Here is a 25,763-nt window from a genome sequence, read left to right as displayed (position 1 = left end):
AACAGCACCAGGCAGCTGAATTTAGCCTCCCATTTTAATTTCCCATAGCTACCAGATGCAGTGCTGCTTAAGAGTATTGCTGTAGTACCCACCACTGCAGTTCCTTGGTATCTGTCTTAGGTCACCTTCCATTTATCTTATCCTAATTAACCCTTCTCTGCCCAAAACCTCTATGCTGCTGCTTCTGGTCTAGCTCCATATTGTCATTTCACTAGATAGCTTTCTGCTACCTTCTCCTAAAAATGAGTTACTTGTCTGATGTCTTTTTCTGTCTGTACCCTTTTTTCCTTTTCTCTCCCTCTTGGGAATGCTTTTGTTCTTCATTTTTCCCTGGGTACAGAACCTTGAAATCCTTGCAACTCTCCTGGCCTCTCTTTTATTTGACCTGCTATAAAAACTTGATGTTTCCAATCTTTAAAAATGGCTACAACTTTGCATTTTTATCTCTTTCTATTGCAAATACATGACTCTTATTGGCATCCATTTTTCACCTGCTCCTTTTTTAACTTTGCTGTTCATTTAGTGGTGGTAGTTTTTCTCTCTCTACCTTGTTTTGCCCCCATTCCTCATTACACTTCCTTCATTGACTTCTTTCTTCTTATTGGATCCAGTTTATTACTACTATTGATTTTCAATCTCTGCACCATTTGTATCCTTATCTAGCTTGTCTGTCCTCCATTTCCTTTTTCATCTCTAGTCTGCCAATACTCTCAGACTGCAGCTCACTGCCCTCCAATACCTGTACTTTGTTCTTCTTGCAATAGTTTAAGCTATGCCTTAAAACATTTCTCACAAACCTCTTTCTTTCCCAGCAGTCTTGCTCTGTTTAGATTGTATATCTGCAAATGGGCTTGTTTCCGAGGGAGAAAACTAACCTGTGGGCTCTTTTATTTCTTTACAGCCTGAATGAGAAACTGACAAGGCAAAAGTCAGGTTCTGGAATAGGTACTTCAGTAGCAGAAAAGGATTTTCGCCAGAAGGATCAGAACATTGACCAACAACTTTACCCATCAAGTGTGTTAATGTGTAACACAGATTCCACACCAGGCCTCTTAAACTCCTGTGCAGGATGCAGTGAGCAAGCTTCATCAGTAACCAAAAGCCCTGGAGAACAAATCTCTGGCTTTCCTGAGATACAATTGGAGTCTGCTAAGAAACGACATTGAATAAGACTTGCTCATTCCTAAATGTATACCTGTTACTTCAGGTGGGATCCATTTGTTGCTCAATTTAGAGCATCCCTTAGTGTTCACTCATCACTTACTAGCAGGTTACCGAGGTGAACCATGCAAAATATTTAATGGTGCTTACCATAGTTCCAGGAGCTGCATCTATTAAACACTCCAAATACTGTCTCTGCTATTCAAACTAGAGTAACGCCGTGCACCCAGGTGTGCACACCAACAAAAATACGTAAACTGCCAAAACGGTGGCATGTATTGATACAAAAGAGAACAGTGCAGTAACAGCAATGACCAGTTTGACTTAGGACAGCAATAGTAAGTAAGATGGATGGCCAGAATGGCAATAACTATTCAGTTAGGTGTGAAAATCCACTATGGCTCTTCCAACGCATAATGTTCATGTTTCCATTCATTGATGCTGAAAAGAGGTATCTTAGACTGGAATACAGTTCTGCAAGAGTGCAGAATATAATACTGGCCACAGAACTTTGCTTCGATTATAAAATGCTGGTTTCAGTTTTTACAAAAGCAAGGTTCTAGTCCTTATGGTTGCAAAGACATGCTTGGAGCGTGTGCATATTGTTCCTGCTGACCTCTCAGAAGCTTGATGAACTGCTGAGTGAGATTTCCTGTGGTCAGAAGGTATAGCTTCTTGCCTCTCTCCACAATTAGCAGAAGTGGAGTAAATTAGGCAAAATAAAATGTACTTCATTTGCATAATTTACACAGTTCAGAAAGCTGAGTTTCTCAGCAAAATCAGATCACTATAGCATTTTTTAAAAAATACTATAACAGTCCTGCTTATGTGAACTTGCTTTTTTGAGTACCTCAGAAGCCGTGCCAGTTTTGAATGAGTTTTCTGACATTGCCAAAAACTCATTCAGTTTCTCCTTTTACTGCAATCAGTTCATGGAATGGATTGAATATTGTCTATAGTGACTTATGTGGAGTTAATGTGGCACTGAGAGTAAGAGAGATGGAAAATACCTCTTCTGTGCAGATTTTCCTAGCAATCTCCTTCCAATGTAGTTGGTCCCTTTCCCCCCCAGCTATAGGTTGTAGTGCATTTGCATCTCTTTTGTTGAAGTACTCCTCAAGTCCTGCACTGCATGCATTGCCTTCACCTTATGGAGTACTTGGAATTCTAGCCAGATAACATCATAGCGCCTTCAGATTATTGATCATGCTTTCTTGATTTGTTTTCAGTGTAACCTTGGCAGGGTTTATTCTGCCCCACCCCCCAGTCCAGTCTCAGATCAGTGGGAAATACTGAGTTTGTGATCTTGAGAGGAGATTGTTTTATATAGCAGGTCTCATATAGTAACATGAGCTGTTCCGAGTAATATTTTTTCCTGTGTGAAGCACTTCAATTGAGTTAGAAGTTAGAGTCTAAGAAGCTTATCACAGATGGATTCTCAGCAGTATATGAAGCTATATAATGCCCTAATGATTAACTCTCTTTTTACAACATTACCTCTGTCAAAATGGGTGACCTAGACTTTTTGAATGTTGAGACAGTGAAGGACAGCCTTGATGACACCTTGAAGACATGGGGAAACCATCATTCTAATTGGGGAGCATGTGAAAACCATTTTCAGTAACACTTCTCTGAAAGCTTAACCACTACACTTGTTCATTGAAACTCTTGGACACACTTCACAAACAAACTAGATTACTTATTCAGGCTTCTTGTTGGATTCCTGACTTCCTAAGCCATCATTTCTGGCTCCTCCCTAGCAGAAAGACAAGTATAATCCATATTATCTGGTGTTCTGTCTCCAGAATGCTTAGTGGAACTGAAAGTAGTGATGAAGGAGTGAGCCCTATTTCCTACTTCAGAGGAAAGAAATGCACTTTCTTAATTTCAAATTCAAACTGTGACTTCAGTTCCTTAAAATGTATTCCTGCTTTTACAGTTGTGTTGTAACTATTAACTTGTTTTATAAATGTCTTTATCCCCGAATTTCTTGTCTTGGTTAATTTGAATTGTTAATAAATCCAGCAAATCCAGGACTGGTTGCCTTGTATTTGATGTCTGGAAATGGAGTGCACAATTCTGGAACAACATATAGTGCTTCTGTTCTTCCCCTTTACCAGGAGTGGCTAATGTGTTGCCCTCCAGATGTTGTTGAAGCACAACTTCCATCATTCCTGACAATTGGCCATGCTGACTGGGGCTGATGGGAGTAGAGTCCCAAAAACATCTGGAGGGACCTATGGTTTAAATATTGGTGGCAAAATGTGCCCAGGAACATTCCTGATGCATTCTCCAAAAAAGTTCAGATTTTGCTTTTAAATAAAAATGCAGGAAAAATAGTTTTGGAAGGCTTAAGACAAAAGCGGTTTGCCTTCCATGAGGCAAAGGTCAATAACAGAAAAACCATGCTAGTAACATAGATCAGTTATTAAAAGTGCCAACGGCGCTTTACCAAATACAAGTGAACAAATCTGCCCAAGGTGTTTACAACCTAAAATATAACATACAGGAAGTGGATTCAGGGACAAACAGAGAAGGATTGTGGTGGTTTGAGTAAACTACTACAAAATGGACGTGTGCTGTAGCCCTGAGGTACAAGAATAAGCTTTCATTTACACTTGTGCAGCTCCTGTAGTGCAAGAAGATTGAAAATCTGCAGAGGTTGGTTCTTAATTAAACTGAATCAAAAAGAGCTCTATGTTGTACTATATACAGTTCAGTTCCTGTCCAGGCCCTGTAGTCTCAGCCCAGTTCTCTTCTCCAGTATTTACTGTTTTCAGATTTCTCAACAGTAATCACAAATTCTTTAAGCAGACCATACTTTAAGTTGAAAAATCAATTTCTTCTCCATGTTATTTATGGATTTTGTTGCATGCTCTAATAATATTCTCCCCGCTATCCTGAAAGAGGTTGAAATTCAAACATGGAAATAATGAATCCCCCTTAAATTCATTCAAACATGCAGATCATTTCCTTAGTTGCCCACAGCCTGCATACTGACTGCTGTTAATATTAATCTTTATAAGAAATTCTGGGAGCTATTCAGTTCTATCCAAGACAATGGATTTTTGTCACTTCCCTTGGAGGCTGCAAATTGTATTTTCAAAGGATGACGTACTTGTGCTGGGGATACAGAAGCAACAAGTAGCAACCTGTGAGCATCAAAAAATTGTGCCGCAGTGTTTACTGGCTGCACAGCCGTGGGTAGAAAGAAAACAATAACGCTGCTGCTAATTAGTCCCTTACCATGGGTTAACAGTTATATCAGCAGTGATATTTAATCTTTCTGGAATGGACTGCAAATGAATAGGCACCCAGTATTGCAAATAAGACAACGCTACTGAACTTGCACAACTACTATCTCTTCTAGGTCATTCTGAAGTAGCAAATTGATTAGTTATATGCAACACAGCTGCTGCGTGGCAGATGAAAGGGGTTTTGGATGGGTTGTTTTTAAGGGTTTAGCCTGTTCTTTCAAAAATCCATCAGGGTTCAAATAAACAGGCTTAAGAAACTCCTTGGATAAATAGTTCTTACAGAAGAAGACCAGGGTACTTTTTAATCATCTGTAAGATAAGTTGAGCAGAGGATATCGATAAATCAATGCTAAAGGGAAAGCAAAAACACTAGCTGAAATCAAATAAATGCTGTATATATTTTCTGCATGTAGAGCAGAAAATCAGAATGGCTGTGGAAGTTTCAGCTGAAATTAGGCAAGTCCCTTCCTTGATGAACTTCAGGCACACGGCCATGACTTTGCTGTTCTAGCAGGCATTTCAAAGGAGTGGTTAGTTTTATGACCCCCCCCCCCATTTTCTGTCAACTGTTTTAATGTACACTACTTAGAAATATTAATATTTAAGTGGTGTATAAATGGCTTAGATAAAATAACAGAATGAGTATTTAGAGGAGAAAGCAGGCAGATGGGGGGAATTATACTGAACCTTATATTCATTGAAGAAGATAAACTTGCTTGTTTTCTCCCTTCTGGGCAGCTATTAAAATTGCCAAAGAGCCCTTCACAGCTAGAACTATTGGCCAACTTACAGAGTGAGTATGAAGCAAGTATGGGGATGCAAAATACTTCACAACCCACACTTGTTATTATATAAACTGGCGGTGGTAGGACAATATCTGTGCTGTCAAGGACCACATTCCATCAGGAGTAAAGGGTGGGGTGTTGCTTACTAGTGGACAAAAGTCATTGATGGGTTGGGTCACCCTTCTCCTTTTTCCTCTCTGCCCACGAGGTTGCCTGGAGAGGACAGGTTGCTCTTGCTAGATATCTGAAGAGATTGACTTCGGTCCTACCACCCTCACCGGTACACTCGGTTGTGCTATGGGAGAGGGCCTTCTTGGTGGCTGCTCCCAGACTATAGAAATCCCTAGAGAAGCTGGACTGGAGTTCTCATATTCCTTCTTTTGGCAAGTGAAGACTTTCTTGTTCCAAGTCTTTTGGGAACTGACTGCTTTTAGTGGAAGAGCTGGTGCTGTGCTGTTCTGTTTCGTCAATATTAGCATGGCTTTAATAGATTCTATATATACATATAGTTTCGATTCAATGTTTAATTGGTTTTTAAATGATTTTTCCCTATGTTTTTAGTGGTTCTTTTATCTGTAAGTTGCCCTGAGGTCCTGCCAGGGAAAAGGGGATAGATAGATATCATCCTGATGCAAAGTTCTTAACCCGAGGTACTATTTCTGGGTTAGTGGAGTCTGTATCCTGAAGCGTATGTAACCTGAAGTGTATGTAACCTGAGGTACCACTGTAATAATAATAATAATTGCTTGCCAGAGGCAAGCGTTGTGAGATTCTAGGAGTTCCAGGCACATGCCCAGGGTTTGTATCTCTTTCACAATGAAGTGCAGCAGAGACTGGTGTATTTATGATATATGGCTTATTTACACATATATACAACCTGAATTTACCATGGAGAGATTCACAGCATTAACACTCCAAAAATTCATTGCTTATCCCAGCATTTAATTCAAAGAGAAATCAATCACGGCTCTCACACCCTGGTTCCCAGATTGCAGCTTTTCTTCCAATGTCTAGCTTCCAGGTCACATAACTTTCAACTCTTGCCTTTGGGTATCTAACTACCAGCTGCTTGAGGGAGGGGGCCCCTCATTTGCCATCTAGCACAAAACCACTCCATTTATTGGTCTAGGCCAGAGCTTTCCAAACTGTGTTGCAACACATTAGTATGTCGGCTGCAATGCGTAGGTGTGTTGTGTCAATGCTGCCCATGCTCCTCCCAGGGCTGGAAAGGAGTACGTTTAACCTCCAGTTTGCTAGTAAAACACAATTACTGTGTCGCGAAATGATGCCTGTCTAAAAAGTGTGTCACCAACATGAAAAGTTTTGAAAGCTCTGGTCTAGGCTATCGCCTCACCATGAATTTGAATCCTTGCTTATATTTTAACACTTGATGGACCCAGGGATTAGAACAGTCTTGGCCTATAGCTTACTCCCTGTCCAAACTCCTAACAATATAAATTCAATGAAAGAGAAAGGTCCCACAAAAAACACCTTAACTGTCCAACATTGCCATCATATAGTGAAAGCTGTACAATTAAGTTGCTAAATGCACCTGTTTGGAGGGAGTTCCACAAACGAGGGGCTGCCACAGCCTTCTCCTGGGCCACCATACTTCCGAGTGTACTACCTCTGCAGATCTTAAGAAAGACAGCCATGTTCAGCAGTCTTCCAACTATTTGGGGCCTAAGTCATTTGGGGCTTCAAACACTAACATGAACACCTTGAATTGAACCTGGAAATGAAATGCCAACCAGTGCAGCTGTTTTAAAATGGAAGTTATATGAGCTCTAAAGGGGGCCCTTTTTGATCCACTGCATTTTTGATTCACTGACATTTCTAAATGCTCTTCATTGCAAAAAATACATGCTCCTTTTCAGTGAAAACTGTGACCTAATTACTGTGGGCACCTCCAGACTGATGGGCTTTTGCTGCAGGTGTATTCTGTAATTTTTGTGTGGATACAATAATAGCACATTAGAGGTAGATTTATACAGGACCATCTACATCCCATTCTACGTTATTAGCTGTTCCATGCTGCTTCCCCAATGTTACCGCATTATTACCACCTGGAAGGGGCTAAATGTCAACAAAAGTGGGACAAAAAAATAACAACACCCAGCAAAACATTTGTGGCATTAAAAGTTATGGGAAGGCAGCAGGAAGTTATGGGATGTGCACTGATGGGAAGCGAAGCAGTATGTCTGCCCCAAACCTTTTTGCATTGCAGGTGTAAATAGTATTGAAATTGCGATCGTGTATAACCACCCAAACCATACTGTCACGAGCACCAATGGTCATGGGAGGAGGAGAAGAAGAAGAGTTTGGATTTGATATCCCGCCTTTCACTCCCCTTCAGGAGTCTCAAAGCGGCTAACATTCTCCTTTCCCTTCCTCCCCCACAACAAACACTCTGTGAGGTGAGTGGGGCTGAGAGACTTCAAAGAAGTGTGACTGGCCCAAGGTCACCCAGCAGCTGCATGTGGAGGAGCGGAGATGCGAACCCGGTTCCCAAGATTACGAGTCTATCGCTCTTAACCACTACACCACACTGGAGCACAATAAGATCGTCTGGAAGGGCTGCCTGCCTCCTCAAATGAGACCTAAATGCCAGTCGATTTCCTCACATTCTTGCCTGGTTGTTCGCGTTTCCGCACGTCTGTCGCCCTCCTGCCCTGTCCGAATTTAGACTGTGACTGTAAGCTCTGTGGGGGCAGAGACTGGCCTCTGCAATGAACGTGCAATGAATGTACGTGCGCTGGTGGCGCTGTACTTACGGGATTTCCGAGCGAAACTTACAGGCCGCCCTTTACTACAAAGAAAACGCCACGCAGTCAAGGGGGGATTCTTTCTGCACACATAAAGCACGCGTACACGAATATGCACGCAAAGATCTAGAGCAGCTTCAGGTACAGCTCCCAGGCCCGGCTTCTTCTACGCGCAGCGCGCAACCGCCTCTTTGGCTCGGGCGACTCCTCTCCCGCTCCCACCTGCTTCCCAGCCACTCCCGGCGAGCTCCTCCTCCGCCTTCCCCTCCCTGCAAACCCCACCCCAGAGGCCCGAGGCCCGCCTTTGCGCCGCTTGCTTTTCCTCAGGCGCCTTTTGGCTCTGCCGCCGCGCAGGCCGCCCGCCTGTCTCTGGTGGGGGCGGCCCGCTTCACCTGCTGCTGCTGCAGCTCCCCCTGGCAAGAGGAGGCGGGAAGCGGGTGGTGGTGGGTGGGCTTGGCCGGCTTGCTGCATCCAGCCGTGGGGTGGGGTGGCGACGACATCTGCCTTGCAGCTGCCGCCGCCACAGAGGTGGGAACCTGCTTGGGCTCGGAGGAGCATCAGCGGCAGCGCCTCTTCGCGCTCACGCGCTTCTACCCTCACCGGCTTCCTCCTGCTGATCCTTCCGCACCTCGCTCACCCCCTTCCTGCCACCCACCCGCCGCCGTCGCCCTCCTCGCCGGCAAATAATCGCTGTCTGGTTGCCCCGCTGAGCCCTCCCTCTGCCGTGCCTGCCTGCCTGCCTGCCAGCCTCGGCATCCCCCTCCCCCTCGCCTCCCGCCTGCATGGAGAGGGAGAATGGCGGAGAGAGAGAAAGGAGCCACGTCCCCGACCGGATCCTCCCCGTTCTTGGGGCTGCACCTCGCCTCGCCCCCCAATTTCAGGTACCGGAGCTCCCCCAGTCCCCATCTCGACCGCCCTTTGCAATGGGAGATGCTTCGCCGCCAGGGGATGTTGGGGGGGCAATTGGGACTGCTCTACCCTACCCTACCCCGCCACCCCTTGCCCACCTCCTGCGTTTCGGTTCAAGGGCCCCTCAACACGCCCCCCCGGCCCCAATGGCCCTTTTCCCTCCCCTTCTCTGTGGGGTGGTTGCTAAAGAGCGATGCTCTCGTCATCCTCAGTTGTATCCGCCAGCTATTACATCCTAGGGATTTGGGTAAACAGATCCTTCCTATCCCCAGCACAGACGGTGAATTGGGTGTATGTGTGTGTGGGGGGGGGGTGTTGAGTAGGTGAGGAAGATAATAGAGAAAATGGGAGATCCTCTTCCATCTACCCCACTTCGTGCCCATCCATAAAGAGGCAGCGGACAGAATTTTTTTGGGGGGAGGGCTTTATTTCTTGCTCCTCAAGACTGTGACATGGCAAGTCGTGGACCAGCAGGTGGGTGCCAATAGCGTGTCTCTCTCCCGCTGTTCCTTCTTCTGGAACAGGTGGGGTAGCTGCCTATGGCTAGTGCATGACTCTTGGAAGGGGGAAAGGGAGGCAAGCTGCCTTTGGAACACCAGCCACTCACACAGAAAGGAGGACAAGGTGTTTTTTCCTGCTGGGGAAAAGCCTGCTGGCTTCCTCTTTCCACTTCCCTGAATATGATTGATAATGGGATCTGCACAGATTCCTACCTCGGTAAGCTACAGATTGCACCATCTCCCTCTGGCGCTGTCTCCTTCCCACAGCATGACACACATGCACTCCCCACAATATACACACAACCCCAACTAAAGCTTCTCACGCTGTTCCCGACCTTCCATTTGCACAAATTTCCCTCACGCTGTTCCACATAAAGCTTCCCTGCTCCTGAAAGATCAATACTTCCTTCCTACGCAAATCTCCTTAGAGAAAAATGTTGTCTTAAATATGGACACCTACAAAACTGCCATTCTCCCACTGTGTCAGAACCACCCATCGCAGAAGGTTTGGGGAAGATTTGTAGCTGGCTGATGAGAGGGTTTAGGTATCTGCGAGACCATTTTGGGTTTGAATTGTGAGGTGAAATACCATGCCTATAAGGTTTGAGCAACAACTGAAAAGGCAGTTGGGGAAACCTTGAACCACCTGTCTATGATAACATAGACTGGTTATGATGCCTCCTTGGCATCTACAGCCCTGCAATCTTGAAGGTGTTTTGTGCAGCTAGGTAATTGGTCAGTTCCTCCATATTTGTTAATACAATTGTTTGTATCTGGCTTCGTATTGGTTTTTGTTTTTTTTAAGGATTTGTGGGGCTGGGTTTCATTGCTGTTATGAGCTGGTTTCTAATAATTACATCAGCTGGTTTCTAATAATTAGATCCATTTCCTGATTGGTATGCACTGCAGAGTGAAATGCTTTCTGACCTAGAAGGGAAGCCAAAATCTGTGATAAATTCTTCATGTTGCAAGATTTCATAGTGTCTTTTGATATGAACTGCTTGCGAGAAAATGTTTGATCAGGGGCTCATAATGGAGGGAAATGAACTCTGATGTAACTGTTTTACGAGATGTTTTGGACACTGTAAAGGTCAGGTTTTCTGTGTTACTTACACATCCTGTTTTGTGCATAACTTTTGTGTGTCTGTTTTATTAAAATGTTAGAGCTAGAAGGCGCCAGAAAAATTATAATGTTGTCCTTGGGGCAGGATTCTTCATGTATAAACCACCCCCTCTCTTGCTGTAAACAGCAAGAGGTAAGCAAGCTTCCTTCAAATTAAAATCATGCATCTGGCAGTAATGATGCTAGTGGATGAAGTATGTAACAGCATAGGGATTTCATATTTCTTATTTATTACTTTGAGGTTTCCAAAGACAGCTTTTAAGGACAGCTTTTTACAAGTGGTCATAAACTTTGACTTACGTATAGCTTTCCAAATGAAGAAAAAAAAAAGGATGCTTTTGCATTCTAGTTCAGATCCAGTACTTGCAGAGCAACATCCACTGCCCCACACTAGCCAGTCCGTGTGTGTCACTTAAAAAATATAGAGGGGGAGGCATCTAGATCTGTATAGGAAAGAGACCATCTTGAACACAATTTAGAGAAACAAAATGAGGAGGGAAAGGTCACAAATTGCCATAATGTCTTCACCGGGCTGAGCCTCAGACCTTTCATCAAGAACTAAACAGCAGCCCTGCTTGGATGAAGCCAAAGGTCCATCTAGTCTGGTGCCATAACTCTAACAGTAGCCAGTCATATATTTCTGGATTGACGAAGTCCTTATTTATATCTGTTGTGAAACGGATCAATTCCATTGTGTTATCCTGAGTTCTGGTATTACATGAAAGGGAAAGAAAAAAAAACCCATATACTATATATCCCTTTCTGCACACCTCTCAGAACTTTATAAAGGTCACTCATGCCTTGCCCACCCCACAAGGTGTGTGTGTGACAGTTAAAAAGCTTAAATTAATTTTAGCCTTTCCCCATAGGTGAAGAAGCTCCAGGTCTTAAGTAGTAGCCACACTGATTTTTTAAAAAAAGATTTTGTGCTACTGACCTTTGAATTATCCATCATTTTCTGAATTAGCCTGAACTGTCAGTTTGTCTTTTTTTAAAAGTACTGCTGAATATTATTTTTCTATGAGTTATTCAGCATGAATGGCCCCATCTCCTCTTGGAAAGGCATAATCTGTTCAAATCCCCTCATTGCTTTTACCACAGTGTGCATCACTTTGTACTTCCTCACACCGCATCTTACTTGCCATCTTACTGCCCAGTCATCCAGTTTGGAGAGATTTATTTGGGGCTACTTGAAGTCTGCTTGGATTTGCATCATCCCAAATAATTTTGTGTTTCTCTGCAAACGTGACTGCCTTGATGCTCGCTCTGTCCTTTGCTCGTTTATAAATGAATTAAATAGCATTACAGCTCTTGAGGCAACCCCACCTCTTAATTCCCTCTATTTTTAAAGGCTACCTGAGTGTTCCTGTATTCAGCAAAGTCCAGATTTTTAAAAAAGACGATCCAAGCATATTTAAGCACCTTGAAGCTCCATTGACTTCTGTGGGACAGTTCAGCATGTGCTATAATTTCCACAGTTAAAATCAATGGAACTTCACAAAGTGCTTAACTGTGTAGCTCAGCACTGCCCAGTAGTGAGCAAAATGGCAGATCCCTCGGAAACCTGCTGTGAAAAGATTTCCAAAGCACTTTGAAGGCAAAGCTGCTTGCATCCGTTCTGAACCTGAGGGCACAGCTGCTGCAGGTCATTCTGAAGCACCCAGAGCACTTTGGAGAAGGGTTGGCTGGGATCAGTTTCAGTTGTTGCAGCATGAGGGTGCGGACAGGACTTGCAGGGGTCTGGCCAACCACATGCCCTTTTGAGCCTTGTTTGCCATGTCTTACAAGATGGATGGGTCCAGCAGGCTGTTAATACCTTGCTCTGAGGGGCTGTAATGCTCGCTGCCCTGAAGGAGGTGACCTGGCCCTTAAGACGCCCTCCCAGGACCTAGAGGTTTTGAACAACTACTACCCTGTCACTGATGTCCCCTTCTTTGGTGATGGTGGGGGCTGGCCAGCTTCAAATGTGCCTAAAGGAAAATGATTTTCTAGACCTACTTCAATCAAGCTTCTAGCCTGGCTTTGGCACTGAAATCGCTTGGACCACCCTGATTGATGACTTACATTGGGAAAACGTAAGTCATTTTGCAGCCCTGTTGCAAAATATAAATCAGGAATTGAGCCCTGTTGATCTTTCTTGATCTTTCAGCAGCTGTCAATATCATTGACTACTACAGTATCGTCCTGGAGGGGTTCTGCAGTTTTGAAGCTGTGGGCACTATTTTATGGCTGTTCCAGTGCTACTTGCAGAATTGCAACCAGAGAGTAGCATTAGGAGGCTTCTGCTTGTCCCCTTTGCTTTGGGGCTCTAGGGATCTGCAGGGCTCCATATGAAGCCACTGGGAGAAGCCTTCCAGGGATCTGGACTATAGAGTCATCAGTATGTGATTGACACCCAACTCCGTCATGTGAATCAGGAGAGGCTTTCAGTTGCTGGAGGCAGTAATGAGCTTGACCAATGAACTTTGGCAAAAGAAATGCAAGCAGGCAAACAGGTTATATATTATATATGAATGAATAAATTCCAGGGGCACATTGTAGAAAATATAAAGACCAACAATAACAAAATTAGAAACAGGAAACTGGACAGGGATGCGGTTGGACCTTTGAATGACGTAGTCACAGGTGTGCTATAAGAATAAAAGAACATTTCAAGCGGAATTAATTCTTTGAATCCATTAACACAGCTGAAGATGCAGGGCAGGTTATTGCGCCTGAAATAACTTTCTCAGGAGGTGATTCTGGGGAACTGGGGATAAGAGATGAAGTTTGAGACCTCATTGACAAATTTAGAAAGAATAAATAAATCACCAGGTCCAGATGACATCCGCCTGAGGGTTTTTGAAGAACTCAAATGTAAAACTGTTGATATTGTAATAAAAATATGCAACCTGCTAGAAAAAGCTCAGAAAAGGACAACCAAATGATCAAGAGGCTGGAGCAATTCCCCTATGAGGGAAGGTTATGTTTTCCTTTACTCATTTAGGAAAAAATGATAGAGGTGTATAAAATTATGCATGGTGTATAGAAAGCGGCAGAGAATTTTTATTTCCTACCTCATAATGCTAGAACGTGAGTCATTCAATGAAGCTGAACATTGGAAGATTTGGGTGAGGCAATGTGCATAGTTAAACTTTGGTCTTCTCATTGTTGAAAAAGATGTTGGACTAGATGGGTCTTTGATTTGATGTATCAAGTCTCTTATGTTGTTATGAGTTGTACTCTCACAGAAGGCTCATCAGGGCCAGCCCACACTTGAGGCAAGGTGAGGCAGTTGCCTCCAATGAATGTGTTGCTCGCTGCTGCTGCTGCTGCTGCTGCTGCTGCATGATCCTTGGAGGCTGGATCTGCCACCTCCTGGACAGTTCTGCCTCCCAGTGCCACCTCTACAGCAGCCTCTTGACAAATAGGAGGCGCTTCTCGTCTTCTCGGACCCCTTGATAGGAAATAGTGTGGGCTGTCTTCTGGGGTCTCTTGGGTTCTGCACCCACCTGGGTGATTCAGAGAGGGCCCCTTCCATCCTCCTATGGTGGAGGAGGTGCCATTTTGTGGCCTGCATCACATGCCAAAATGTCTTGGGCCAGTCCTGAAGTTCATACCTGTTTGCTCTCCTAAGCAGGTTGGGTCTGCAACAAAATATTGCATCATGGGGTGCTCCCATCCATTATATTCCCCCCCCCCCCAGTCATTCAGCATTTTGTCGCTGCTGAGCACACTCAGTTCTCATTCAACTGTTTTGGGTTTTCTTCTTAGAGTTCATTTTAAAAGAGATTTTTTTACTTCTGCAAACCCCTGGTTTCCCCAGGTCTGCTGTTTTCTCCCTCCTGTGTATAGATAGTGCTTTTTTGGCTTTGTAAGCAATGGCACTCACACCTGCAGATTCCACTTAGCTATTGATTTGTTCTTTGTAAATGTGTCCTAATTTAATTTCAACGCCATCTAAGCCGGTAGCCAACTTGGCATCCTGCAGCAGTGAATTCCATAAGTTAGGCCTCTGTTTCATGAAGCAGTACTTTTCTGTCTGGAGCGTACAACTAATGAATTTAATTGGGTGAGACAGGGTTCTAGTATTATCAGTAAAGAGTTTTTTAAAAAATCCTCCTCCACACTGTAAAATTTTATATCCTTCTAGCACATCCCTGCTTAGTAATTTCTTTTCTAATTTAAATTATGATAAGGAAGTGTATTTTCCCAGTGTCAAAATATTGGTATTTGAGTGCCAGGGGAAAGTGCAGCTTTCCTGAAAAAAGGAATATTGCTTTTGAGGAAAGACATCTGAATGTCTTGGCCATTCATCTATCATGATACGTTGAGTTCCAAAGATCAGTGGTGAATGTTGAAATTATTTATTTTCAACTTGATGCTTATTAATATCATTAGGTATTTTCTACTTCTGGAATGGACCAAGATAATAAGCATCATATAAGTCTGATATTCTCATATACAGCTTTATGTCCTTTGTGTTCTGGTGGGCCTAGTCATCAGCCACCGTGATTAGGAAAGCTTGCCAGAGAATGGACAGGGTGATTCTCACACTTGAGACTTAAATTTGGCATTCTTTAAATCTACTCCTAATGCAGTTGTAAAACCATCATTGGCTAGAATATGTTCTCCAGTTTTTCTTTGCTCTTACATTAACAGCAAATTTGGTCTTACATTAACAGCATTCTCACAGTACAGCTGAGATTCACATGTACTTTGTGGTGTCAGGTAGAAAGATACTAGTTCTCTGGTTATATAATATACAGTGGTACCTTGGTTCTCAAACTTAATCCGTTCCAGAAATCTGTTCCAAAACAAAAGCATTCCACAACCAAGGCACGCTTTCCCATGGAAAGTAATGCAAAATGGATTAATTTGTTCCAGACTTTTAAAAACAACCCCTAAAACAGCAATTTAGCATGAATTTTACTATCTGATGAGACCATTGATCCATAAAATGAAAGCAATAAACAATGTACTTGCAGTCACATAGTCAATAAATCAGTAGCTGAACTGGGTTCTACACAGTGAAAAAAACATAACAAAAAAGCTGCAAAAACAAAACCACAAAATAAATAGCAAAAACAGACAGACCTCAGCATAACACCCAAAACAGAAGTGTGGCACTCAAAATGGAAGCGTAACACTCAAATTGGAAGCGTAATACTCAAAGCGGAGCATGTTTGGATTCCGAAAAAAAATTCACAAACCAGAACACTTCCGGGTTTACATTGTTGGGTTCAAAGTTTGAGACGTTTGAGAACCAAGGTGCTACTGTATGTCTTTAATTATGAGAAAGGGCACAATACTAAGGCCAGATCTACCAGAATGTGTGGTGTTAGGATCCAGCAGAGATCCGGCTCAACTTGGCTACACCAGTGAAAGTACCCAGCACTGACTCAGCTGGCCGAGGTCACATCCTGACTCACTTGGGACCCAGCAGGGGGACTTAGCTTGGATCCTAAGCCAGTTCAGCATAGTCATGTGACCTGGAAACATGGTGTAAGTTAAGCTAACAGAAAGGTGGTGTCACCCAATTTTACAGGCTGGCTTTTTGTCTGCCAGGCTTTGTCCAGCTCAGCCAACAGCAGAAGTCCTCCTGAATGGAGTTTGGATCTGGCGTACTTTATGCCAGTTTAATTTAAGAAAGCATAATATATGCTGGCTTCCCATACTTAACAATTGCTCCCTAATTAGCTAGCCCAAGGTCCATCATTCCCAGTGGGCATTCTGTTCTCGTGCTCTTAAAAATAATATTCAAAGAATGGCTTCATTTCTACAAGGTCCTTATAAGGAGCATTGAGAAAGTAAAGTAGCAGTTACATACCAGTGGCTGGAAACCTTAGGAGGGACGAGTGATGTTTTGCTTCCCATAGGTACCTGGTTGACTGCTGTTGTGAATAGGATGCTGGACTAGGTAGGCAGATGATCCAGCAGGCTGTTTTTGTGTTCTTTTGGGAGTCCCCCCAAGGGCCAGCTAGAGGCCAGCTGGGGCAGGGACCAGCAAACTTTTTCAGTAAGGGGCCGGTCCACTGTCCCTCAGACCTTGTGGGGGGCCAGACTGCATTTTGAAAAAAATAATAATGAATGAATTCCTATGCCCCACAAATAACCCAGAGATGCATTTTAAATAAAAGCACACATTCTACTCATGTAAAAACATGCTGATTCCCGGACCGTCCGCGGGCCAGATTTAGAAGGCGATTGGGCCGGATCCGGCCCCCAGGCCTTAGTTTGCCTACCCATGCCCTGGGGCTACCATTCCCCACCCCTGCTCCAAAGTCTGATTTTTAAGGTCTGGCTTCATATGGATACTTGCAGCTCTGTAGTTGTTCCTTTGAACAACTGTGTGAGGTAAAAACAATCTGTTTCAATCTATCAGCGTTTTCTAAATGCCTTCAAGTTTTTAGGCTTTGTCATAAACATCAATAAGGTGTTTTCTAGCTCTAAAATTGTTTGCTGGATTTGTTGAAAATTATTTCTGTGTGATTATGTTTTTAAAAACCTACTAGCCAAGCAATTATAGCTGGCCCAGAAAATACAAATACTGGAGAAGTGGTTCAGTTAACAGAACTGGCTAACTCAAGACTAGTAGAAGAGATCATCCTGGTCCCATGATAGTCTGGCTATGAATTGTTGTCCTAGATACAGCATTTGTCTCCTGGGCTGCTTGTGTGTTAACGTAAACAGCAGCATCTAAAAATGGAAGAATGACTATCAGGCCCAGGTCTGTCAATGTAGAGCTCCAGACTTAATGATCCAGATAATAGATTTTGCTAGAACCGGGACTCAACAGTTAACAGGAAGAATTCAGGAGACTCTCTAAGACAGGTGTAGGCAACCTAAGGCCCGTGGGCCGGATGCAGCTCAATCGCCTTCTCATTCCAGCCTGCGGATCGTCCGGGAATCAGCGTATTTTTACATGAGTAGAATGTGTCCTTTTATTTTAAATGCATCTCTGGGTTATTTGTGGGGCATAGGAATTCGTTCATTCCCCCCCCCAAAAAAAAATATAGTCCAGCCCCCCACATGGTCTGAGGGACGGTGGACTGCCCTACGGCTGAAAAAGGTTGCTGACCCCTGCTCTAAGATCTAGGTCAAATAGAAATAAGTTCCATTTGCCGAAATATGGGAATCCTCAGATCTGAGGATTATGAGAAACTTTGCAGACTGTGAGAGGGCATTCAAAGATTACTCCTTAAACAAAAGCAATTGATTACCTTGTGACACTCTAAAGACTTAACAATGTTATTGTGGCACAGGCGGTTGCTGGCCAGCAGAGGCGGAGCTACCTGCCCCGGCACCCGTAGCGTCTGGAGGGGTGCCACTAGCCGCCCGCGGCAGCATCTTCCCTAGTGGTCCGCTGCCCGCACAGCAAGCGTCCGGGGGCACCGCCTGCACAGTGAGCATGGGTATGTGTGTGGCACGACAATGTCACTTGCCCTCATGGCTGACACCCGGTGCGCACCACACCCGCCTTCCTCTGCCAGTGCTGGTCAAAACATACATCTGATGAGGCAGGTTTGCCTACAAAAGCTCATGCTGCGAATTATTTAATCTCTCGGGTGCCCCAAGACTTCTACAGTGTTTCTCAACTTGGGTCTCCAGCTGTTGTTGGACTACAACTCCCATCATCCCTGACCACTGGTCCTGCTAGCTAGGAATGATGGGAGTTGTAATCCAACAGCAGCTGGAGACCCGGGTTTGAGAAACAGTGCCCTTGGGTTTGTTGCAACAGGGTTAGCATGCTGCTTAAATGTTTTCCATTTTTTGAAAGACGTGCAAATCTGAAATATCTCAAAATTGTGCCTCTGAGGGATTCAGCCCCATTAGCCAACTATCCTTATATACTGAGCTGCACTTCAGCATCTGTGAGCAAAAGAGGCTGCCCTTTTCTCAGGGTTTCTGTTGTTCTAGGCTGTAAAGCAAGCAGAAAATGCTGTCAGCCCTTTTTACAATGACCTAGTTTCAGTTCACTCCGTGCTCCCATCACAAGGTGAAGCCTGAGCCACTGTGCTTTGATGTTAAGTGGCATCTAAGCAGAGGTGACACATGTGCAATGGTACAAGTCTGATCTGACTAGGACTTGGAGAACAAAAAGTTGTTTGGGTACAGGATGGAGTTTGCCTTTCTTGAAGGTGAATTTTCCTCCTTGCTGCTTTTTTGTTCATGGGGTACTGCATTTCTCTACTGACCTTTGAAGACTTCTTGGCCCATAATGATTTGATGACTGGCTGAAAAATAAAACAGTCCTTCATCAAACGCATGCATCTCCTTCTTTTCTGTGGGGACTTCACCCAGAGCCCACTGAGTGGGGAGTCAATTCCTTTCAGTCTACAAACCATTGTTCAGCATTTGTACTCTTGACTACAAGGGGTCCCACAGCTATGGCTTCCTGCATCTCAATCATGGTTATCATAGCCCTTAGAAAATGCACCAGCTCAACCAGCCTTCCTTAGGTTGTAAAGAATCCTGAAATGAGAAAGAAAAGTCTTTGCTTTGTGCCGAAAAATGGTAAAAGCAGGCCCCAGGCAGGCTTCCCTGGATAAAGTGTTAGTCCTTGGCACAAGTTGAATCTTTGGCCGTGTCTTATCTTAGTGCTGCTCAAAATAACTTATCTCCAGATAAGCAATAGAGCATGTGTGACTTGGAACCTGATAAGAGACACAAACATGCCTCATTTCCTTTGCAATTAATCTCTGCAGTTGACTGCTGTCACAAGTTCAGACAAATATTATTTTAAAACATAAAATATGACAATACAGTAGGACTGCAAGTCATCACACGATGCAGGCTAGAACTTTCGCCAGCTTGCATAGTTCTTGTCTCATTACATATATTTAAACAGAGTTTTGAAATTCGACTGGCTGTCCTGGATTAAAACAGCGTCTCCTGGTGGATGCAGTTCTCTGATACTACCTGTCACATAGAAGAGAAGAAGAAGAAGAAGAGTTTGGATTTGATATCCCGCCTTTCACTCCCTTTACGGAGTCTCAAAGCGGCTAACATTCTCCTTTCCCTTCGTCTCCCACAACAAACACTCTGTGAGGTGAGTGGGGCTGAGAGACTTCAAAGAAGTGTGACTGGCCCAAGGTCACCCAGCAGCTGCATGTGGAGGAGCGGAGACGCGAACCCGGTTCCCCAGATTACGAGACCACCGCTCTTAACCACTACACCACACTGGCTCTCTAGGAAGTTGCCTCCTGCTAGGTGAGATTATTTGTCCACCTAACCCATTTTTACTACTCTGACTTGCAGTAACTTTCGGGTCTCATTAGATATATTTCCTGACATCTGTTAGCTAAATGACCCTTTTAACTGAAGATGTCTGGGATTGAATCTGGTACCCTCTGCATGCAGAGCACATGTTCTCTCGCTGAGCTATGGTCTGTGCCCTGAGTTGATATATGCAACACCGGAAATGAACTGGGAAGGTCCAGAAAACAAGAGAGGATCAGGTGGCTTGGGAACCTGTCTCTTTCCTGTAGTTGGGCATTAATGTCTAGGCAGCCATTCCTTATTCTTTTACAGTTATCTTGAGAAATCTTGGAAATACCATGATTCTGAATCCAAATAGGAATGTAGGACATCTAACAAATCCCAGAACAGTTCATGTACTGCACTATACATGATTCAAAATCTTTTTTTTTAGTCTTGCCCCTAGTTTGGGGCACAGTCACATTAACAATATTCCAAATCTATCTTTGCAATATGTCTCTATTATTGCAATGCTTCCACTTTCATTTCTGGAAGAGAGCCAGCAAAACCTTTCTCTCCTCTCGTCTCTCCCCTGCAATATGTATCCTGCTAATATAGATATGCAGGAAGGAGAAGGGGAACTATATACATCTCGGTGCAATTAACACCCCTGCAGCTAGGCAAATAAACAGAGGTCAGGAATTCTGGAAGGTTTAATGCAATGAAACCAGTACAGCATAAATATTGTTTTTAAGCATCTGAATTTGTCATCCTCCTTTGGTGGACAAGGTGGCAGCTGGAGATGGGGCATTGAATGGGATAGTTCAGTGCTAAGGAGAACTTTCTCAGAAAAGAGACTTGACTGGAGGGACCTGCCTGCATATTGTGTGTCTACCTGGTTTATGAAAGCATTTTTATCCAGTTCACAAATACAAGCAAGAAGCTAAAACTCAAGATTTCTTTTGCTTGCATGAATAGACCTCAAAATCTTAAAGGGTGAGCTTTTGCATCCTTGAGGAGTTGTGTCATGAGAACCACATGAGAACCACAAACATTGGAGCAATTTTTATCAGACCATAGTCTGAAATGAAACTAAAATCAAAATGCCAGCTTTTTGGGACAATGTGTGTTCATTGAGCACACTTACATAGGAGGTCTCATAAGCATGGTCTCATGAGAAGCTACTAGGTTTCACTTTACACCAGGTGCTTCTATTCCTGAAAGGATTTGAATTCAGAACTCCTGAAACAAAAATAGGAGCAAAATATCAAGTGATAATGTGCACATGTGAACGAGCCGTTACAGATCTAATGCCAAAAGTCAGAGCTCCTATATCAACTGGCATCACCTCACACTTTTCATCAGAGGCCATTCACCTGCAAATCATTGAGTGATGAAGTCATTTACTAATGAGATATTGAGCGGTCAACATGCTTGTACAGCCTCTATTCTCTCATACTCTTAACTTGGGAAGATACGCTGATCAAGCACCTTCTTCAGTGAGGAATGTGTGAACTACTTTTAAATACATCAAAATGGCTAATAGTAAAAAGGTGGAATAGATCAAGGAGAAAGTAAAACAACTATGAATGGCTATAAGCTGTCCATCAGATTCAGTAGAGCAACCAGAAAAGCAAGATTTCTAACAACTTAAACCAGATTCTGAAATATGTGCTATGCATCGTGTGTTGCAGCAAATAATGTGTTTTAAAGCAGAGCAGGTAAAATTCATGGATATAGATGTAATAGCAGAAATTCAAGGCTGTAGGTGCAGGGTACAGTACAGATCCTGTGGGTTAGAAGCACATTGGACTACAACCACAGAGAAGACAGAAATGGTCTGCTTTGCTTATTATAGAGGTTGGCCAAATAAATGAGGGACTTAGGTTGTTGAGGTGTTCAATAAGTTCACCTGCTGAGTGAGGTGTGATAAGCTAGTTCTGATTGATCCATGTGAGGACAGGATGCTGGACTAGATGGAACATGGGCCTGATCCAGGAGTTTTTATGTACTAGGAGAGGGCCTTTTCAGTAGTGGCACCCTGTTTGTACAATGCTATTCCCAAGATGCTTTCTTTGTTCCTGCTTTGAGGTCTCCTCAGTGCCTTTTTATTCTGCAAGCTTTAATTTAATTTATTTTCTTAAACTTTCAGTAATTTAAAATTATTTGTGTTTTTTAGATATGTTCCAAAATATTAAAGGGCTGTTTCAGTATCATTTGTGCTGTTGGGAGCCCTGCTGTTTTGGTTTTAATACTTCCTGCTGAGTTTTTATGCTGCATTGTATATTTTGGTTTTTATGCTGCACTGTATTTTATTATTTTGTTGCTGGGCGGTGTATATATGTGTGTGTGTGTGTGTTATTATTTGTCAGTAGCAAGAAATAATTATGCATTCAATGTTGTCACCTTGGATCAGAGGCTCACCCTACTTCCAGCAAGGCACTTGAAGCTTGGAAGTTGCTGCTGCTGCTAAAATGCAGAGCCACTAGCAACAAGCCTGAAGGTAATGAGCTGATTTTTCCAACCTACGGGAGCCCATGCATTTGCAGGAAGGGGCCTTCCTGGCTGCTTGTTGCTCACGCAACATGCAGTCTTCGCTACGGAAAGGGTCTGTGTATCCCTGGAGACTTCTAATAGCTTTTTCTGAGCCTGTGTAAATCCCCATAGGAACTAAAGAAGCGGAGGAAGGGGTGGTTAGTTTTTCAGCCGTTGAGCACCATGGACAGCTTCAGAAAATGCTGTGGCAGAATGGAGAGAGAATTAGCATGCTAATCTGCTTGTGATGATATTAATTTTAGACAAAGACTGCTTCAATGCCTGCAGTTAGCCCGAGTAATCATAAAACTCAGCCCATGGAATTCTAAGCATCACCCACAACCACTTGGGCAAGCACAGGAAGGAAAAAGCCCACTTCAGTGTAATAAATAGCTGCATGCATATAACACAGTCTTGGTGAGGATGCCGCTGACAATCTCTGCAAATGCATTGTCACAATCAATAACAAGGAGAAAATATGGTTAATGAACACAGAGCTAAACTGAGGAAGCAGAAGCAAGGAGAGAAGGGCAGGCAATGATGAATGCTTATTTGTGAAAGCAATGGGGCCGTTGAGACTGCATGGATAGCAGTGGCACAGGGACATGGGGAAGGGGACTGTGTCCCTAACAGAAGGATTCTCCCTGCATGTGCTTGAGTAGAACCACATAATGGAGTTCAGTAATGTGCTCTAGTCATGGGCCATTGCAAGTCCATATGGAGCATCCCTGTGTAACATCTGCCAGGGTTGGTTTCTGTCTCCCCTGCTTTAGCTGTTGCCCAAATGTACCTTCCTATATAATGGCAGTTTCAAGTTATTGATTATAGTGCATACTTAGCAATGGAGAGAAGCTGTTACTATTTTATCCAATGCCCAGCAAGCTCATATTTCATGAAATGGCAGCAGCTAAGGTGCCAAATGATATTCTTCTGGTCCCAGACTGTTAGGTTTGGGAATCTACGTTGCTTGACCTAATAAAGGTTCAGAAATAATGACAAGGCACACCTTCAGTTGTGGATCAAAATCAGGTGCTTGGGATTGTGGTGGTCTGAGTGTTTGTTTGTGTCAATCCCAAATGCAGGCTTAGTGCATAACCTTTTGTACAGCGCAGGGATTTCTCGATTGCTCTGGCTGCAACTGGCATGATGGAGATAGCTATCCCATTCTGCCTCATTCAAGAGTTTGGCATCTTCCTCTGAGCAACCTGAGCTTGGGCTGATGTCAGAGAGAGGATATTGAGCTACATAGTCCATGGACCTAATTCAGTTTGGCAGCCCCGATGGGAAAAAGCAAGGCTGAAAACGAAAGACAGTCAGGAAAGAGAAAAAGGTGATGTAGCAAAAATGGTAAGAAGCAAGCAGCACAAGACAGCCTGCACCAGGTTCTGTGAAAGCAAATAAAATGACATCAGAGGTGGGGGTGGAGGCAAAAAAAAATCAAAGAGAGATAAAATGTTGAACAAATGCATTTTGGTTATGTGGAGCTCAAGTAATTATAATGGTATTAACATTCACAACAAGTGCAATGACGTTGAAGGCAGTGCCCATTAAAATTGAATTTCTCATCTCCCTCTCATGTAAAATCATGGGAGTTGTGTTTTGGGGACACAGCAGTATGCATCATGCTTCTATGAGCTGGCAGTCCTTTGTCTAACTCATCTGGAGGAACATTATGATAGCCCAGCGACTGTTCTCCTTGTGTAACGTTAGCATGAATTACCTGGACTGAGGCTCGGGAGTTCTCTCTGTGCCTCTAGGATTGCCTCTCCCCAGTTGTTGCCCTGCAGATGCCATTGAACTACAAGTTCCCTAATCCTTGACTGTTGGCTACACTGACTGGGAGTGATAGGCATTGCAGTCCAAAATATCTGGAAGGCCCCAGCCTGGGGAAGGCTGCTCTCTAGAGGCTTTGCTGTGGGTGGTGTTTTAAAAGCATAATGCTCCTTACAGCCTGATTCTCGGAGTGCTGTGCTGCTGGAGGTCCCAGTGAAGTGAATGAGGCAGGCATGTACCTTTCTAGAATATTTTGGAAGAGCAGACTGTCTGTCTTCTGGGCCAGCTCCTTAATGGGGTGGCTCCAGCTGGCTTCTGTGGTTTAAATTAAGCTCCAGCCAGAATCCCTTAATGAACATGCAGTTGCTGCTGTTGACCTAACTCCCTCTCCGCAAATGTTCTTAAAAGCTTTCAATCCACCTGGGTTTTGGAATTGTCCCCAGCAGAGATCCCTGGGCAACTTGCATAGCAGCCTCTGTGTGCCTGAGAGCCAATCTGGATGCGAAGGGTTGCTCAGGGAGCTCTAGGGTTAAGTGCTTTGCACCTGCTGTTCCGCTCTCTTCTCCATGTCATTCAAAATAGACTTAGTGCTCCTCTCACATATAGTCTCCCAGCCCAGACCAAGGGGGATGTGTGAGCCCCTAATCTAGAGTTCGCTTGTTTATCACCTCGCAGCAGGTGATAGAGATGGAGATATTCTTTCAGATGCTGTGGAGCAACTGGAAGTGTGCAGTGCGCACGTTTTGCTCTGCATCCCTTCCATATCAGAAGCTGCTCCGTGTTCCTCCTTCCTAATAATAAGGCTAATAGTGCTTCACTGCCCTTGAGGGTGATGGTGGTAAACACTATAATAAAGACTGGGAATCACTTAAGACTGTGATAAAGGACCCTTCACATAAATTGACTGCCACATGGAGGCCATTTGAAATGGTGCCTGCATGGCAACTTCTTCAGGGAGCAAGCTGCTTAGGGACAGTGGTTCACCTGTGCCAGTGGACTGCAGGCCTGCCAAAAAAGAGGAAAGGTGGCATTGCAGTACCTAGTCCAAAGCCAGCAGGAGGTTTAGACCCTGAGGTCCCATTTTAAAATTAAATGCAGTAAGTCTGCAGCTTTCACGTATTTAACTTGTGTAAATTTAGCTTTATGTGTGTGGCAAAAATGAAAATGAAAATAAATGGAAAAGGGGTGGGGCTCGGGGGGGGGGGAATGACTTGGGCAATCGCACCCGCCATTGAACCCAATGTGTTTCAGCTATACACTATTTGGGCTTTAGCCGCTATCCCCAGAACATAACCCCAGCATAAGTTGAGTGTATGGTACACAAGGGATGGGGAACCTGTAGCTCTCCAGAAGTTGAAAGACTCCAACTCCTATCAGCCTCAGCCACCATGGTCGATAATCAGAGATGGTGGCAGTTGTAGTCCAGCGACATTGGGCGGCCACAGGTCCCCTTTGCTGCAGACTACAATAGGCTTGCTGTCCCACCAGAGTAAACACTGGCCTGTGAATCACCCAGGTGAGTTAACAAGGGGATGTAGCTGAACAACCCTGGGGTTCCTTACTTTGGTAAGTACCTTGATGGTATAAGCAAGCTCTGTCTCTGCCCTGTGCTAGCCATTTTAGATTCCTTGTGTAACAATATTCCTCTCCCTGAATAACGGAGAGGGCTGGGTCGTCCTCTGGTACTTGGGGACTCTGGTCCCATGCAGCTTTGTTGGGCAGAGGCATTGCAAGGTCAAGGGGAAGGATGGCTTGGCAGAGCTTAGTGCCACTGA

General features: G+C 44.0%; 2 protein-coding genes across 5 annotated transcripts in view; both read left to right on the top strand.

Annotated features, from left to right (window-relative positions):
- CRY2 (cryptochrome circadian regulator 2) overlaps positions 1-3,194 on the top strand; it is a 29,319-nt gene extending 26,125 nt beyond the window's left edge. For both annotated transcript variants that reach the window (XM_083750768.1, XM_083750769.1), the window contains exon 12: positions 902-3,194. In XM_083750768.1, the coding sequence (XP_083606894.1) occupies positions 902-910 (9 nt within the window). In that variant the 3' untranslated portion in view covers positions 911-3,194. The remainder of the gene's footprint in view (positions 1-901) is intronic.
- A 4,706-nt stretch (positions 3,195-7,900) lies between these two features.
- MAPK8IP1 (mitogen-activated protein kinase 8 interacting protein 1) overlaps positions 7,901-25,763 on the top strand; it is a 60,454-nt gene continuing 42,591 nt past the window's right edge. The window contains exon 1 of one of the 3 annotated variants that reach the window (XM_083750394.1): positions 7,901-8,109. Coding sequence is in view for 2 of the 3 variants with exons in the window: in XM_083750392.1 (XP_083606518.1) it covers positions 8,764-8,849 (86 nt within the window). In the remaining variant the exon portion in view is untranslated. Of the gene's footprint in view, positions 8,110-8,248; positions 8,850-9,952; positions 9,979-25,763 lie in introns of those variants that run through there. The other 2 variants (XM_083750392.1, XM_083750391.1) reach the window with 2 other exon arrangements.

The sequence above is a fragment of the Podarcis gaigeae genome (assembly GCF_964106915.1).
Source record: "Podarcis gaigeae genome assembly, chromosome: 1".
Lineage (NCBI taxonomy): Eukaryota > Metazoa > Chordata > Lepidosauria > Squamata > Lacertidae > Podarcis > Podarcis gaigeae.
Note: the sequence above shows the minus strand (reverse complement) of the source record. Positions and strands in the feature narration are given on the sequence as shown.